Raw genomic sequence first — 15,320 nt, 5'->3', positions numbered from 1 at the left:
AACGCAGTGGTGCAATCTCGGCTCACTGCAACCTCCGCCTCCTAGGTTTAAGCAATTCTCCTGCCTCAGCCTCCCAACAGACAGTGTTGGGCTGTGGGGTCCTCCTCCTGTCAGCCTCCATGTGTAGGTACAGTGCCTGGGATTACAGGCATGCGCCACCACACCCGGCTAATTTTTATATTTTTAGTAGAAACGAGGTTTCACCATGTTGGCCAAGCTGGTCTCGAACTCCTGACCTCAGGTGATCCGCCTGCCTTGGCCTCCCAAAGTGCTGGGATTCCAGGCAGGAGCCACCGTGCCCGGCCCTGCCATGCATTTAAAATGCCTTATTAGTCTCATTTGGAAATCTCTGCTCTCCCACTGCAAAAGATTTCCTGCGGCTTTTCTGTGTACTTCGGGTTACAGTTTGAACAACAGGGAATACTGGAATGCAGAGGTGTTTGAGGGCCTGGGAGGGCTGGAGAAGGTTTGGGGAGGATTGTTTGATCACCCAAGTTTGCATGAAAAGGTCAGCAAGGGCTGTCACCCTCATGATTTCGGAAAACCAGTTTGTCAGAACTGAGTGGACCTGTCTCTCCGGGTCTCACAAAGATGAATGTGTAAAAACCCCAACGCCAGTCTATGAAGTTACACTAAAACGCAGAATTGCTGCCGAAACCGGACATTCCCGTTCGATGATCAGGGCATTCTTTTCTTGTGGATTCTTCTACATGAGAAACCAAATTATAATCAGAATGCCAATGTGTGGCAAAGAATGTCCGCTTGGCTGAGTGATCAGATTCTTGGGTCCATTGATGAGCACGTCTCGGAGAGGCCGAACTAGGAGAAACTTTCTCAGAGGAGATAGATTCAAAAAAGGTGCTTAGTTGGAGAAGTTTAGTGGCTGGTGTCATCAGACCAGGCCATCCTGGCACTGCTGCCCCCACTCCAGGGATGGCGCTGCCAGAGATGCCACATGCGGGGGCTGGGGCTCCGGGGCCCACCACGGCACAGGAGAATTTCTGCTGACGAGGTACTATACCCATGATTTCCTTTTCTTATTCTAACATGGTTTTCTTGAAGCTGCTAACAGGGCAGTTATTTCAGTGTAGGCCTTTCAGTTGTAATCTTAATCTGGTGCTTCCTTCTAAGTGTCTTTCGTTGGGTGTGGGGGAATTACCGACAGTCTTTTGGGTTATTTCTGTGCGCGATGGCTCTTACTCTTTATATTTCAACTTTGCCTCATGTTGTGCTCAGGGGTCACCTTAACTTCAGTTCTGGAGTTTGTTACCCCACACACTCTACAACATGGCAGTGGGGCAGCCAGCAGAAGTGGACATAGGTCCTAAATTCAGAGGGTACAGAATGAACCGGGCGGTCTCAGGAGCAGAGCTAGTCCGTTCCCCAGTGACATGAGAGCTGCAGTCATTTTCTCTGATAAATAATTGAACCATGCTTTCTAAGGGGTTCCCATTACAATGAGCAGGAGTGCAGAGCCTGGGAGGTTTGATTACAGCGAGAGGAAGGGTGCAGGAGGCAGATACAGTGCATGGCCAAAGCACCCTGCTCTGTGTCCCGGGAGGTAGAGGCTGGGGTAGGGGTGGGAGGCGCCCGAGAACGCTCTGATGCCAGAGTGATGAGTTGCGGCACCTCTGCTGATCAGAGCTGGTCCCTGTCAGTGCCCTGCTGAAAAGAATCCCAAGAAGCCCATAGCGGCGTCGCTTTAATTAAATTCCCTGTTTGGTTTTTTGGGATGTTTGTCTGAGTGAAATTTGAGGGTTGGTGCGTTAAGGTATTTCTGACTCACTGGGGCTTGGAAGTGACCGTGGAATAAGCCACAGGGAGTAAAGTACACTCTGCCATTCGTCCTCCTTGTGGGGGGTGGGGGGCAGATATTTCTTCATCTTCATTAATCTTTTTCTCTCTTCTTTCCATGTCCTTGCCTCGGAGCAGTTATTACAGTAAGTATTGTCAAGGGGGTTGGAACTGTAGATGATGTATAAGAACAGGAGAGAGAAAAATGTAACTGCACTGGTGGTCTTGGGTGTTCTTTCCCTTGGCTGATGTTTGGAGTTGCTGAGGCTCAGTCCTGTCAGTGGCCTAACAGGGAACCTGTTAACTGGCATGATGACCTCCTGCTTTAAGCTGCATTGGCCTGTGGCTCCATCAAGTGCATCCTGGCTGTGGGTCTGACATGGACACAGTGGCTCGAGGCCCTGCCTCCCCAGGTCACACCTTTTCAAGGTTGTAGAGAGAGCTCCATTCAACTGACCTGACCGACATCCCTTCCCCATCTGTGCATCTGTCGACCCCACTGAGCACTGATCCTTGGCAAAGTCGTGAAGTCAGCGGGGTTTCTCTTCCACAGCCGTCCCCTCTGTCATTGCCCACCCGCCCGCCATTCAGCACACTCATCTGAGTGCTTTGTCCCTGCCGGTAAACACTGGCTGTCTCTGGGAAACTGGTTCCTGCTGAGGCGTTAATGGGTTAATGTGTTCCTCCTTTGAGAAGTTCCAATTTTTAAGAAGCGGGAAGGGAGGGAGGCAATAATTAGCTTGAAGGGTTCAGTTACTGAGAAGAAAACTTAAGGCCTTAGCCACAGGCTAGTTGGAGGGAAAGGGGCCATGGTGAGTATCTTTGATGGGTTAGGAAGTCTTCTGTGCTCTTTCCACACTGCTTACTACCCCGAGTGGCTAAATGCATGGATTCTGAAGTCAGACAAAACTGTTTTGAGGCCCAACTGTGTCATGATCTCTGTGACTTTTTTTTTTTTTCTCGAAACGGAGTCTTGCTGTTGTTTCCTAGGCTGGAGTGCAGTGGTGCAATCTCGGCTCCCTGCAACCTCTGCCTCCTGGGTTCAGGCGATTCTCCTGCCTCAGCCTCCCGAGTAGCTGGGATTACAGGCACCCGCCACCATGCCTGGATAATTTTTGTATTTTTAGTAGAGACGGGTTTCACCATTGTTGGCCAGACTGGTCTCGATCTTGTGACCTCAAGTGATCCACCCGCCTCGGCCTCCCAAAGTGCTGAGGTGACAGGCGTGAGCCACCATGCCTGGCCCGATCTCTGTGACTTTGGTTAAGTCACCTAACCTCTTTGAACTTCATCTGTAAAATGAGGGTGATTCTACAGAGCTCTCAGGCTGGGGTGAGGATTGAATGGGATAATACATGCCTAGTGTGTCATGGGCTCCCAGTCAAGTTAACTGTTATTACAAGGCAGAGGCTGGAATCTCCTAGCTGCCCATGATCCAGTAATGCCCATCTCCAGTAATGGGAGATGGTTACTCTCAACTGTGAACCTAGTGACTTTCATGTATTTTTTTTCCTTCTTCCAGAATGAGTACATGAAAGAAGACTTTCTGATTAAAATTGAAACCTGGCACAAACCAGATCTTGGCACGCAGGAGAATGTGAGTAGTAGTTCCCAAAAGCCCCAGGGGTGAGGTCTTGAGTCTCTGCCTTGTAGCCTCTCCAGCGCTACCATGGGGTCCTCTCTGTGGTCCTCTTTTGCCTGGCCGGGAAGGCAGTGGCCTCTGCCTAGACCTGTCTTACCAGCATGGGATTGCTGTGTCTCTGGTTTGCAAAATGTGGTCTCTGGAACTTTTTATCGGGCCTTCTCGTACTGCTTGGATTGGTGCAGTTCCTGGTACATGGGAGCTATCTCTTTAAAAGACCAAAATTACAGTTTTCTATAGAGCACAATTTGCAGTAACTCCCAAAAAATAAAATACACCTATCCTTTAGCATTTCCATGCCCAAGAATTTAGACAGTTATTTTCACATGTGTGAAATAACATATATACAAGGAGACTCATTGCAGTCTTCTTTGTGTAGCCAAAGATCAAAAACAATGTAAGACCATCCTGGGCAACATAACAAGACTCTGTCTCTACCAAAAATAAAAAAAGAATTAGCTGGGCATGGTGGTATGTGCCTGTGGTCCCAGCTACTCTGGAGGCCAAGGCTGGAGGATCATTTGAGGCTGGAAAGTCAAGGCTGCAGTGAGCTGTGACTGCACCACCACACTCTAGCCTGGGCAACAGAGTGACACCCTGTCTCCAAAAACAAAAAACAACATAAGAGCCCGTTAGAACGGGCGCGGTGGCTCACGCCTGTAATCCCAGCACTTTGGGAGGCCGAGGCAGGCGGATCACGAGGTCAGGAGATCGAGACCATCCTGGCTAACATGGTGAAACCCTGTCCCTACTAAAAATACAAAACAGCCAGGCTTTATGGCGGGCACCTGTAGTCCCAGCTACTCAGGAGGCTGAGGCAGGAGAATGGCGTGAACCCGGGAGTCGAAGCTTGCAGTGAGCCGAGATCACGCCACTGTACTCCAACTTGGGTGACAGAGCGAGACACTGTCTTAAAAAAAAAAAAGAAAAAAAATAAAAGGCCCGTTAGTAGGACAACGTTAAATGCATTGTGGTTCAGCCAAATAGTGACATCCTTGCAGCCATGGAAAAACCAATAGAGAGCAGTCTTCAAGTTGACTGTTCAGTGAAGGATGGAAGTTATGAAACAAGGTGTGTGCATGCCGCCCTTCATATTAAAAGAAAAATCCACGCACATGGATGTTTGTATGTAGGATCTCTTAGAGGTGGGTGTTACTAGACTGGGGACGAGGGACAAGCAAGAAGAGGAGTTACTCTAGTTACTCTATATTGTATCCTTTTGTAATTTTGAATTTGTGTCATAATTTTGTATTATGTGCATGTACAGCCTGATCAAAATAATCAGCATGTTGCTAAACAGGCACCATCTCTAGAAGGGTTTACAGTCTGTACAGCCGGGAACATATGGAAATGGTGTGGGCACCGTAAACATCCGGAAGGCGTTTTGACCTGCAGAAGTGACGTTTAGCCTCAATAGTCAGAGCATTCGTTCTCAGTCATGTCACTTAAAATCCAGCGGGGGCTGGGCGGGAGGCCAAGGCGGGTGGAACACTTGAAGTCAGTAGTTTGAGATCAGCCTGGCCAACATGGTGAAACCCTGTTTCTACTAAAAATACAAAAATTAGCTGGGCGTGGTAGCCCACGCCTGTAATCCCAGATACTCGGGAAGCTGAGGTAGGACAATCGCTTGAACCCGGGAGGCAGAGTTTGCAGTGAGCCGAGATCGCGCCATTGCACTCCAGCCTGGGCATCGCAGCAAGACTCCATCTCAGACAAACAAACAATCCAGCTGGGTTCAGTGTTGTGCACCTATAGTCCCAGCTCCTCAGGAGGCTGAGACAGGAGGATCACTCAGGCCCAGCTCCTCAGGAGGCTGAGACAGGAGGATCACTCGGGCCCAGCTCCTCAGGAGGCTGTGACAGGAGGATTGCTCTGGCCCAGCTCCTCAGGAGGCTGAGACAGGAGGATCACTCGGGCCCAGCTCCTCAGGAGGCTGTAACAGGAGGATCACTCAGGCCCAGGGAGGAGACTGAGAGAGGAGGATCACTCAAGCCCAGCTCCTCAGGAGGCTGTGACAGGAGGATCATTAGGGCCCAGCTCTTCAGGAGGCTGTGACAGGAGGATCACTGGGGCCCAGCTCCTCAGAAGGCTGTGACAGGAGGATCACTCGGGCCCAGCTCCTCAGGAGGCTGTGACAGGAGGATTGCTCGGGCCCAGCTCCTCAGGAGGCTGAGACAGGAGGATCACTCGGGCCCAGCTCCTCAGGAGGCTGTAACAGGAGGATCACTCAGGCCCAGGCAGGAGACTGAGAGAGGAGGATCACTCAGGCCCAGCTCCTCAGGAGGCCGTGACAGGAGGATCACTGGGGCCCAGCTCCTCAGGAGGCTGTGACAGGAGGATCACTCGGGCCCAGCTCCTCAGGAGGCTGTGACAGGAGGATCACTCGGGCCCAGCTCCTCAGGAGACTGAGACAGGAGGATCACTTGGGCCTAGGCAGGAGGCTGAGACAGTAGGATCCCTCGGTCCCAGGCGGGAGGCTGAGGCAGGAGGATCACTAGGAGCCTGAGGCAGGAGGATCACTGCGGCCCAGGAGTTCATGCTAGAGTGTGCTGTGATCACTCCTGTGGATAGCCATTGCCTGAGAAACACGGTGAGACCCCGTCTCTTAAAAAAAAAAAAAAAATCCATTCTCCCATTTCTTTGGATAATTTTGTATGTAATTGTATAATTACTTATCATTAGGAATCTTACATCTGTGGCTATGGGAATGGCAGTTCCTAGGTGTCCATTCTGGCTAAAGGATATTTTATAACTGACAAAAACTGCATAGTGGTTCCCCACTTGTTCCCACAGGTGCATAAGCTGGAGCCTGAGGCGTGGAAACACGTGGAAGCCGTATATATAGACATTGCAGATCGAAGCCAAGTGCTCAGCAAGGTAGGATCCGTTTAAAGACGTGGGTGGCCTTCGAGACGCAGAAATGACTTCTCAATGCTAAAGAAACCAGGAAACCATACCCAACTTGGCACAAAAGGAAATTCTGATATGTCTTGCTTGTTTTATTTTTAAAAGTGAGTATTAGGAGATTTTTTGTCTTGAGTTGGGGATGCTACCAGAAAATTAGTGGCCCAAATTTGTGTGCCCTGTTTGGCCTCTGAAAATTATTACTGGACTAAGTAGGTGTTGTAGCTAGAGTATTTTGCCCTGCTAAAATGATGCTTAGCCTGAAAAATCGGAGCACCAGTTCTCAAATTTATTTTTCCAACTCAGTAATTAAAAAAACATTTACTTCCTGCCTACTGGGTTGTGGAATATTGTCAGGATCTCTGGGTTCCAGGTGAGGGATGCAGAAGGTATGAAAAGACAGGTCCCCTGCCCTCCAGAACGTGGTGGTGCCTTTTCAGAGTAACACACACTGGAGCAGACCCCTGGAAAAGGACAGTCCACTGGTGGACCATGACCTTGGTCAAAAGAGGGACCAGGTCTGGCTTGCTCCCTGTTTTGCACCCAGGAAGTATTTGCTCAGGGAATGAGGGGGTTAGATTCCTGCTCATTCGTTACCATTCTTACTAGGCAGAGGCCTCATTGGGATTAAAAGACAGGAATGTAACTCTCTGCCCACTGATAGGGAATGCATGTTTGCTCTTTGTATCCCAGGGGTGTGATACCTCTTTCCTGTGGTCACTCTGCACTTAAGATATTTTGGGGCCTGGCACGGTGGCTCACGCCTGTAGTTCCAACACTTTGGGAGGCCAAGGTGACCGATCATCTGAGGTCCTGAGTTCGAAACCATCCTGCCCAACGTGGTGAAACCCCATCTCTACTAAAAATACAAAAATTAGCCAGGCCTGGTGGTACGTGCCTGTAATCCCAGCTACTTGGGAGGCTGAGGCAAGAGAATCGCTTGAACCCGGGAGGCAGAGGTTGCAGTGAGCAGAGATCGCACCATCGCACTCCAGCCTGGGCGACACAGCGAGACTCCATCTCACACACACACACACAAAGATATTTTGATTTGTGCATTTCCGAAAAGATATAAAAACCATCTTGTGCTTCCTTGCCTAATATCCCAACCCCCACCTTCAAAACGTTGGTGGATTTTTCAAAAAGCTTTTTATGGAAGTTTAACATATACAGCAAAGTGAATATAAGTATGCAGCTTGATGAATTTTCTCAAACTGGATACTAGCAAAAAGTATGATTCTTTGAGTATTTTGTCAACTCTGGTTGATCTGTGTGAGTGGAGGGAAGCAGTGATGGTGAATATTTATTTTTTAAAGCACACATAAATATAATCTCCTCAGAGGCTGGGCACATTGGCTCACGCCTGTAATCCCAGCACTTTGGGAGACCGCGGCAGGCAGATCACTTGAGGTCAGGAGTTTGAGACCAGCTTGGCCAACATGGTGAAACCCCGTCTCTACTAAAAATACAAAATTAGGGCCAGGTGCGGTGGCTCACACCTGTAATCCCGGCACTTTGGGAGGCCAAGGTGGGCAGATCACGAGGTCAAGAGATCGAGACCATCCTGGCCAACATGGTGAAACCCTGTCTCTACTAAAAATACAACAAATTAGCCAGGCGTGGTGGCAGGTGCCTGTAATCCCAGCTACTTAGGAGACTGAGGCAGGAGAATCGCTTGAACCCAGGAGGCGGAGGTTGCAGTGAGCCGAGATCATGCCTTTGCACCAGCCTGGGCAAAAAGAGTGAAACTGTGTCAAAAAAAAAGAAAAAAAATTAGCTGGGCGTGGTGGTGCATGCCTATAATTCCAGCTACTTGGGAGGCTGAGGCAGGAGGATCACTGGAACTCAGGAGGCGGAGGTTCCATTGAGCTGAGATTGTGCCACTGCACTTCAGCCTGGGCGACAGAGCGAAACTCTATCTGAAAAAAAAAAAAAAAAAATCGGCCAGACATAGTGACTCATGCCTGTAATCCCAGCACTTTGGGAGGCTGAGGCATGTGGATCACCTGAGGTCAGGAGCTCGAGACCAGCCTGGCCAACATGGTGAAACCCCGTCTCTACTAAAAATACAAAAATTAGCCTGGCGTGGTCGCAGGTGCCTGTAATGCCAGCTACTCAGGAGGCTGAGGCAGGAGAATCACTTGAACCCAGGAGGTGGAAGTTGCAGTGAGCTGAGATCGCGCCACTGCACTCCAGCCTGGCCAACAGAGTGAGATGCTGTCTCAAAAAAATAAAATAAAATAATAAGGCCAGGCGCGGTGGCTCACGCCTGTAATCCCAGCACTTTGGGAGGCCGAGGTGGGTGGATCACGAGGTCAGGAGATCGAGACCATCCTGGCTAACACGGTGAAACCCCGTCTCTACTAAAAATACAAAAAAAATTAGCCGGGCATGGTGGCGGGCACCTGTCGTCCCAGTTGCTGGGGAGGCTGAGGCAGGAGAATGGCGTGAACTTGGGAGATGGAGCTTGCAGTGAGCCGAGATCGCGCTACTGCACTCCAGCCTGGCCAACAGAGCGAGACTCCCTCTCAAAAAAAACAAAACAAAACAAAACAAAAAAAACTTCTCAGCTTTGGGAAATACTTTATGAGAGAGAGAAATTTATTATCTTTGTTATTTTTGTTAAGTAGATGCTATAAGTTTGTATCTCCTGAGCCCACATTAGTCAATGTAGAGGGACAGCTGAAAATTAAACTTTTGTTGTGGTTAATTAACACAGGAAATTGACTGCATTATAAATCTGTGAAGTGAGACTCACCAGTAGTGGATAGGTTCCATACACTGAACATTTCCAGTGATGATTTTGTTAAAACAAGCCAGAGGGAGATTGCACTGAAAGATTTAAGGAATGGCAGCCGGGTATTCTGAGCGCTGGCTGTATTTTAGAGTCACTTGCAGAGATTTAAAAAAACAAAAAACAAATCTGTGCTGCCCTCACCTGCAGATATTCTCAGTCACTGGGTTTTAGTTGGAGTGACTCAAAAATCTGTGTTTTAAAAAAGTCTTCCCTGGTGATTTGGATGCTCACCCCAGGTTGAAACTCTCTGTCTTCAACACTGTAAATATGTGCCTGCTCAGACAGTCTGGTGATACTTTCACACTGGCAAAATGGAAAACCAACCCTATCGGAGAAAATCACATAGAACTCTCCTCTGAGGCTAATGTTAACAGTTCTACATCTTGTTTATAACATTTTCCCATATTTGCTTTGTGCCATCAGCATCAAGATCTGGTATGGAGTGAATGCTAATGAAAAATCTGTTCTCCCCGTCTCTCACTCCCTCTCCCACTCCCCTCCAACCCCAATTCCACAATTTCTCTCAGGATTACAAGGCAGAGGAAGACCCAGCAAAATTTAAATCTATCAAAACAGGCCGAGGACCCTTGGGCCCCAATTGGAAGGTACCATTCACACCTTCACTGCCAGGGGGCTGGGCAGCAGCATGTGGGTGGGCCGCTCCCTGTGGAGGAGGGGCATGGCTGGGGTGAGCTGGGGACGGCCTGAGGTCTGCCCGTTGTTACTTGCCTACCCGTGGGTATGTTTCTAATGCAGCAAGAGCTTGTAAACCAGAAGGACTGCCCATATATGTGTGCATACAAACTGGTGACCGTCAAGTTCAAGTGGTGGGGCCTGCAGAACAAAGTGGAGAACTTCATCCATAAGGTAAGTAGCTCGGCTGAGGCCTTCCCAGTGACTGCGTGTGTGTGCGGTGGGGGTGGTGGAGAACTTCATCCATAAGGTGAGTAGCTCGGCTGAGGCCTTCCCAGTGACTGCGTGTGTGTGCGGTGGGGGGTGTTTGGCCCAATGAAGAAGATGGCCCAGCCCATGTGGCCTGCGTGACAGGGTTGCCAACATGAGCATACCTCACAGTTTGGCGGCTTCCCAGCTGCCCACCTTCCCTTGCACTGAAATGTCTTACGGTTTAATGCTGTCCTTCCAGGGACACCACATGTGACAGGGAAGGAAACTGAGGCAAAAGAAGGCCACAGGAAGGGACTTGCTATGACTGACCTACAGATAAAACTCAGTCTTTCTTTTCTTGCAGCTGAAAGGCAAGAGGTGCTGGGAGCCAGGTTGGCCGGTGCCCTGAATTACTCTGCTGGGCAGGTCTAAGGAGTTTTAGAGCCTTTTAATCCTCCGACATGTTTGAGCCTCACTTGGGCCATATTTCGTAGCTGCTGGCCAGTTTTAATCTGGCATTAGACACCAGAGACAGGAAGAAATGTGGCAGTGGTTTGCGGCCCTTGGCTTGCCTAGGAGTTCATGGGCTGCTGTCTTGCTGGTGCTTTGGGCAGAGGGCCTAGTGTGAGGTAGGCATCCTTCTTTCTTGGGGGCTCCCTCCTATGTGAAGCCGTACCTGTTAGACACGTGAAGGCAAAGGTCATTGACCCACGGCTGGTCCAGATAACCAGCCGGGCATTACTCCTCCTCCTGTCCACCCGTCCCCAGTCTAGTGTGGGTATTCGTGGGGAGTGCATGGAGAGAAGGGCTGTGGCAGCAGCCTTTGCCTTCTGCGTTCTAACGTGGTTCCCTCCTTTCTATAGCAAGAGAGGCGTCTGTTTACAAACTTCCACAGGCAGCTGTTCTGTTGGCTCGATAAGTGGGTTGACCTGACCATGGACGACATTCGAAGGATGGAAGAAGAGACGAAGAGACAGCTGGATGAAGTAAGTGGGGGCTCTGGGGGCTCTCAATTAGATAAACAAACGAAGATGAAGGAGACTGTTTTGCTGGGGCGCTTCACCGAGAGCACCATCCTGTAGTTCTGGGAACACGTCAGTGTCTGCTACAGGGACGGTATCCTGGGCAGTACGTGGGCACTATACGGAAGAAAACAGCCTGTGCTCTTGAATTGACAGTTGAGTTGAAGTCTTGGCATACCCACAGAGACAAATATGGCAGTATGTGCCGAATGCCAAGTGGGTAATACAGCTGCTACAGCGATGCTTCAGAGCCTGGTGGGAAAGAGCGTGCGGGGCTGCAGAGCTGGAGGTGACCCTGGGAGGAGGCAGGCTGGGCTGACCTGTGAATACCATGCACATTACCCACAGAGGACAGCCACAGCGCACGCAGGAGCTGACAGCTGGCGGCTGTCTACGGTCATTTTGAGCTATCAGAGTTGAGAGCTTTTGCTTTTCTTTTTTTGGCCTTGGCGTGGATCGCAGAAGGAGGGTTCCCTGTTCCTTAGGAGCCTAAAGACTCAGCACTTCTCATGCCTCATTTGGAGATGCTGATGCTTCTCTGAGAGGCCCACTCAGAGGAGATTGTCAGTCAGTAACATTCAAGCACTCACTGTGTGCCGTGTACCATTCTGAGGGCCTTTACATACTGCAGTCTTCACGATACCCCATGAGGAGGCGCTGCTGCTCTCCCTACCCTCAGATGAGGAAGTGGAGGCTCTGAGAGCTCAAGGCTGCGGTGCTCTGGGTCACACCGTCTTGCAGGTGATATGGTCAGAGTAAGAGCCCAGGACTCTCTGGCCCCCGAACCACAGCTCTTAATCACTCCCCTGTACTCCTCCCTCTAAATGCAATTTTGGGCCCTCCTGCCATCTTGGAGCTAAAAGTATGATAAGGCAGGAAGCTCTGTTTCATAAGAACTGCCGTCACTTCTCCCTCCTTGCCCCAGGTGGGGTTGGCATGGAGTTTGGGTATCCAGTAGAGGCATTGCTTTGCAACAGCCCACCCAGCTCTCCTGCAGGGCCTCAGGTGAGAGCCAGGCTTGGGCGCCCATGCTGCCCGTGCTGCACGGACGGTGTCTGCTTCACCATGCTGGTCTAGGGCGAAACTGGGTCCGGAAGTTCTTCCTCTGGAACCCCGCAGGGAACTGTTTTTACCATCCAGAATGACACTTTTCCTGGGCTGACTCACTGGTAAGTGGTGCACTGAGTTGGTTCCTCTTGAAGACAGATGTTTTGGTTATTCATTTAGCTACATTTAGCAGGGAAGTGGCAGGATTTCATTGGGGCACAGTCCCTGATTCTTCCGCTAAGGATCTTTAGGAAGGGGTAGGCCTCAGTGTCCAGGGGTCTGGTGATTCTGACTGTGTAAGAGAAGCCTGAGGCTTTTGGTCACCCTAGTCCTGACAAAAAGAAAGGGAAAATGTTAACAAATGAAGAAACATGGAGACTTTCATTGGAGTTTTAGCCTGGAGCTTCAGCCATCCACTGCCTGACAAAGGCCAGCATGACGTATGTTGGGGTTCGTGGAAGTATTTGCTGTCCACCTTTCATTCCTTCGGGTAGAACTCAAATTCTTGGAGCTAGAAGAACTCTCCAGAGGATCTACTGGATCTGCTTTCTTCACATCCAAACTTTGAGAGCCCTCAGTGTTAGAGAGTTATTTTTTAATCTCTCCCCCTTTTGAAAATCTTTCTCGGCCAGGCACGGTGGCTCACACCTGTAATCCCAGCACTTTGGGAGGCTGAGGTGGGCAGATCACGAGGTCAGGAGTCTGAGACCAACTTGGCCAACATGGTGAAACCCTGTCTCTACTAAAAATAAAAAAAATTAGCCAGGCGTGGTGGCGGACACGTGTAATCCCAGCTGCTCAGGAGGCTGAGGCAGGAGAATCGCTTGAACCCAGGAGGCAGAGGTTGCAGTGAGCAGAGATCATGCCATTGCACTCCAGCCTGGGCGACAGAGCAAGACTCCGTCTCGAGGAAAAAAAGAAAAAGAAAAGAAAATCTTTCTCCATTCCATGGAGAATCATGCCAAAAGCTTAGGTGATCACTGTCCTCCAGGATAACTGCAAATAGAAGAAACTCTCTTTGGAATTAGAATTTTAAAACTCATCTGCAGTGGGAGAGAAAGCAAGTCCACCTCATTGTGGTACACGTTGTTGGTCTCTTCAGCTACTGTGCAGGACCTTTGTGTGCTGACTACGCTTGATGTGGCTTCCCTTTTTATTTTTTTGTCTATCTAAAAATATATGTTTCATCAAAGTTATATTTTGTAGTTTTAAAACTCAGCATCCCAGGATTATGAGTCCCACCCCTCAGAAGCAGCCCCTTGTAATTCCGATGGTTGTTTCTTTTGTTAATTACTTCCATACTTTCAAATAATCTATGCTGATGCTCTTAGTAGTTCTTTTTTTTTTTTTAAGAGGTGAGGTTGTGTTCTGTCACCCAAGCTGGAGTGCTTGGCGTCGTGCAGTGGCATGATCATAGCTCACTGCAGCCTCAAACTCCCAGGCTCAAAATCCTTTTAATTTTTCTTTTTTTTTTTTTTTTCTGAGACAGGCTCTCACTCTGTTGCCCAAGCTGGAGTGCAGTGGCGTGATCTCGGCTCACTGCAAGCTCCACCTCCCTGGTTCACGCCATTCTCCTGCCTCAGCCTCCCCAGTAGCTGGGACTACAGGCACCCGCCTGTACTCGGTAGTTACAGTGGGGGAACCTCTACCTCAGGGTACTCGGTAGTTACATTCGGGGGCGGGAACCTCTACCTCAGGACTTCGAGTCTTTTTTTCGCGGAGGCTTCTCACTTTCCCACAGAGGACTCCCCTGTCTCTTGCTGTGGGAGACAGGCAGGCAGCCAGCATTCTGGAGGCCACACTGAGGAAGGGTCCCAGTGGGCTCATTGTGCCATTGATTGGCTTTAACTTTAATTCCGTCGTATTCTGCCTCTTGCCCACCTTCCCCCTAGCAGCACCTGGGGTCCTGAGGTCAGGGTTCCCTCAGCGCTTCAGAGAGTGAACCTCCTGGCTTTTGCTGGGAAGGGAAGGAGAGTGGTTGCTTGACTTCCAGAGCAGGAGAAGGGAACACCACGTCCTAACCGTTCTCCATTTGGACTTTCAAAAAGTCACCAGTTTTGAGCCACACCTGGTACTCCCATCTGCAGCGGGACCTGGTGCGTCCAGTTCCTGAGCCTTTGCAGAACCTGCAGCTCCTTCTCGGCTCCCCATCCTCCAGGCACTTAGGTTCAGCTTTTGCTGCTCTGCAAATTAGCTACTGACTCTTCTGTCCTTTTTCCATCTCCCAAAAGGTTGTTAACTGGCTCTTACCTGCTGTGGTGTCCTCTGTTCCTGTTGTCTTCATAGTTTTTATCTTTTTAAATTCCTTTACTGTCATGTCATAGGGTTTGGGGGAGGAATAGAGATAGATGTCTGTCTTCCATGCACCGTGATGAACTGCACACTTGGAATAGGAATTATGACTGTTAGTCTCTAAGCCAGTACATAGTCATCTAGTGCAGGCAGATTTTGTTTGTGAGTGATGAAGGGTCACTGTAAGGCCACAGTCATCACTGCTGTAACTCTAGTCCCTGTCTGGGTGGACCCACCATTCTTGAATGAGGCTTGAAGATTTGGGAAGCAAGGGATCGAGAGATTAGTTCTTTGCCCTAAAAAGAAAAAATTTCTGGAAATATGTGCCTGTAGGAAAGCAGTTTCTCTCTCTCTCTCTCTCTTTCTCCCCAACTTGCCTTTTTTCTCCCTTTCCCAAGCTCTTACTCTCTTAAGAGGCCCATAATCTGAAAAATGGAAGGAGGTATGTTAAAGGTCATTTGGTCCAATTATATGTTCAGTGCTTGAGTACTCTCTGAAGCTTCCCTACCAGCCTTTGCTTGATTACTCCCTGTAATGGGGAACTCACTGTCTCCCAAATATGGTAGTAATAAAAATATTTGTATTATTAATAGAAGCTAACATTTATTGAGGACTTCCCGTGTGCCTATCACGTATGCTAAGAGTTTCACATGTATTACATCACCCAGTTTTCATGGCAACCTGTAACACAGGTATTAGTTTCATTTTATAGATAAACTGTGGCTCACAGAAGTTAAGGACATTTTATAATTCACTGAACAAGTACCTCTTGGCCTTTGGCCATTAACTCTTTAGATAATGACATTCAGAAAAGAGAATTCACTTAAAAAATTTTAAGAAAACTTGTTTTCTTTTTTTTTTTTCTTTTGAAACAGAGTCTCGCTCTGTCACCCAGGCTGGAGTACAGTGGTGCCATCTTGGCTCACTGCAACCTCCA

The 15,320-nt window shown here is 49.2% G+C and overlaps 1 protein-coding gene across 1 annotated transcript in view; it reads left to right on the top strand.

Moving 5' to 3' along the window:
* The window catches only part of PITPNA (phosphatidylinositol transfer protein alpha), a 44,842-nt gene that overhangs the window by 17,988 nt on the left and 11,534 nt on the right, over nt 1-15,320 (top strand). The window contains exons 5-10 of the mRNA XM_034941225.3: nt 1,933-1,940; nt 3,317-3,391; nt 6,230-6,313; nt 9,665-9,742; nt 9,894-10,004; nt 10,886-11,008. Coding sequence (XP_034797116.1) covers nt 1,933-1,940; nt 3,317-3,391; nt 6,230-6,313; nt 9,665-9,742; nt 9,894-10,004; nt 10,886-11,008 — 479 coding nt within the window. The remainder of the gene's footprint in view (nt 1-1,932; nt 1,941-3,316; nt 3,392-6,229; nt 6,314-9,664; nt 9,743-9,893; nt 10,005-10,885; nt 11,009-15,320) is intronic.

Source organism: Pan paniscus, chromosome 19, assembly GCF_029289425.2.
Source record: "Pan paniscus chromosome 19, NHGRI_mPanPan1-v2.0_pri, whole genome shotgun sequence".
NCBI classification, from domain to species: Eukaryota; Metazoa; Chordata; class Mammalia; order Primates; family Hominidae; genus Pan; species Pan paniscus.
The sequence above is the reverse complement of the archived record's forward strand: the minus strand, read 5'-3'. Positions and strand labels throughout refer to the sequence as shown.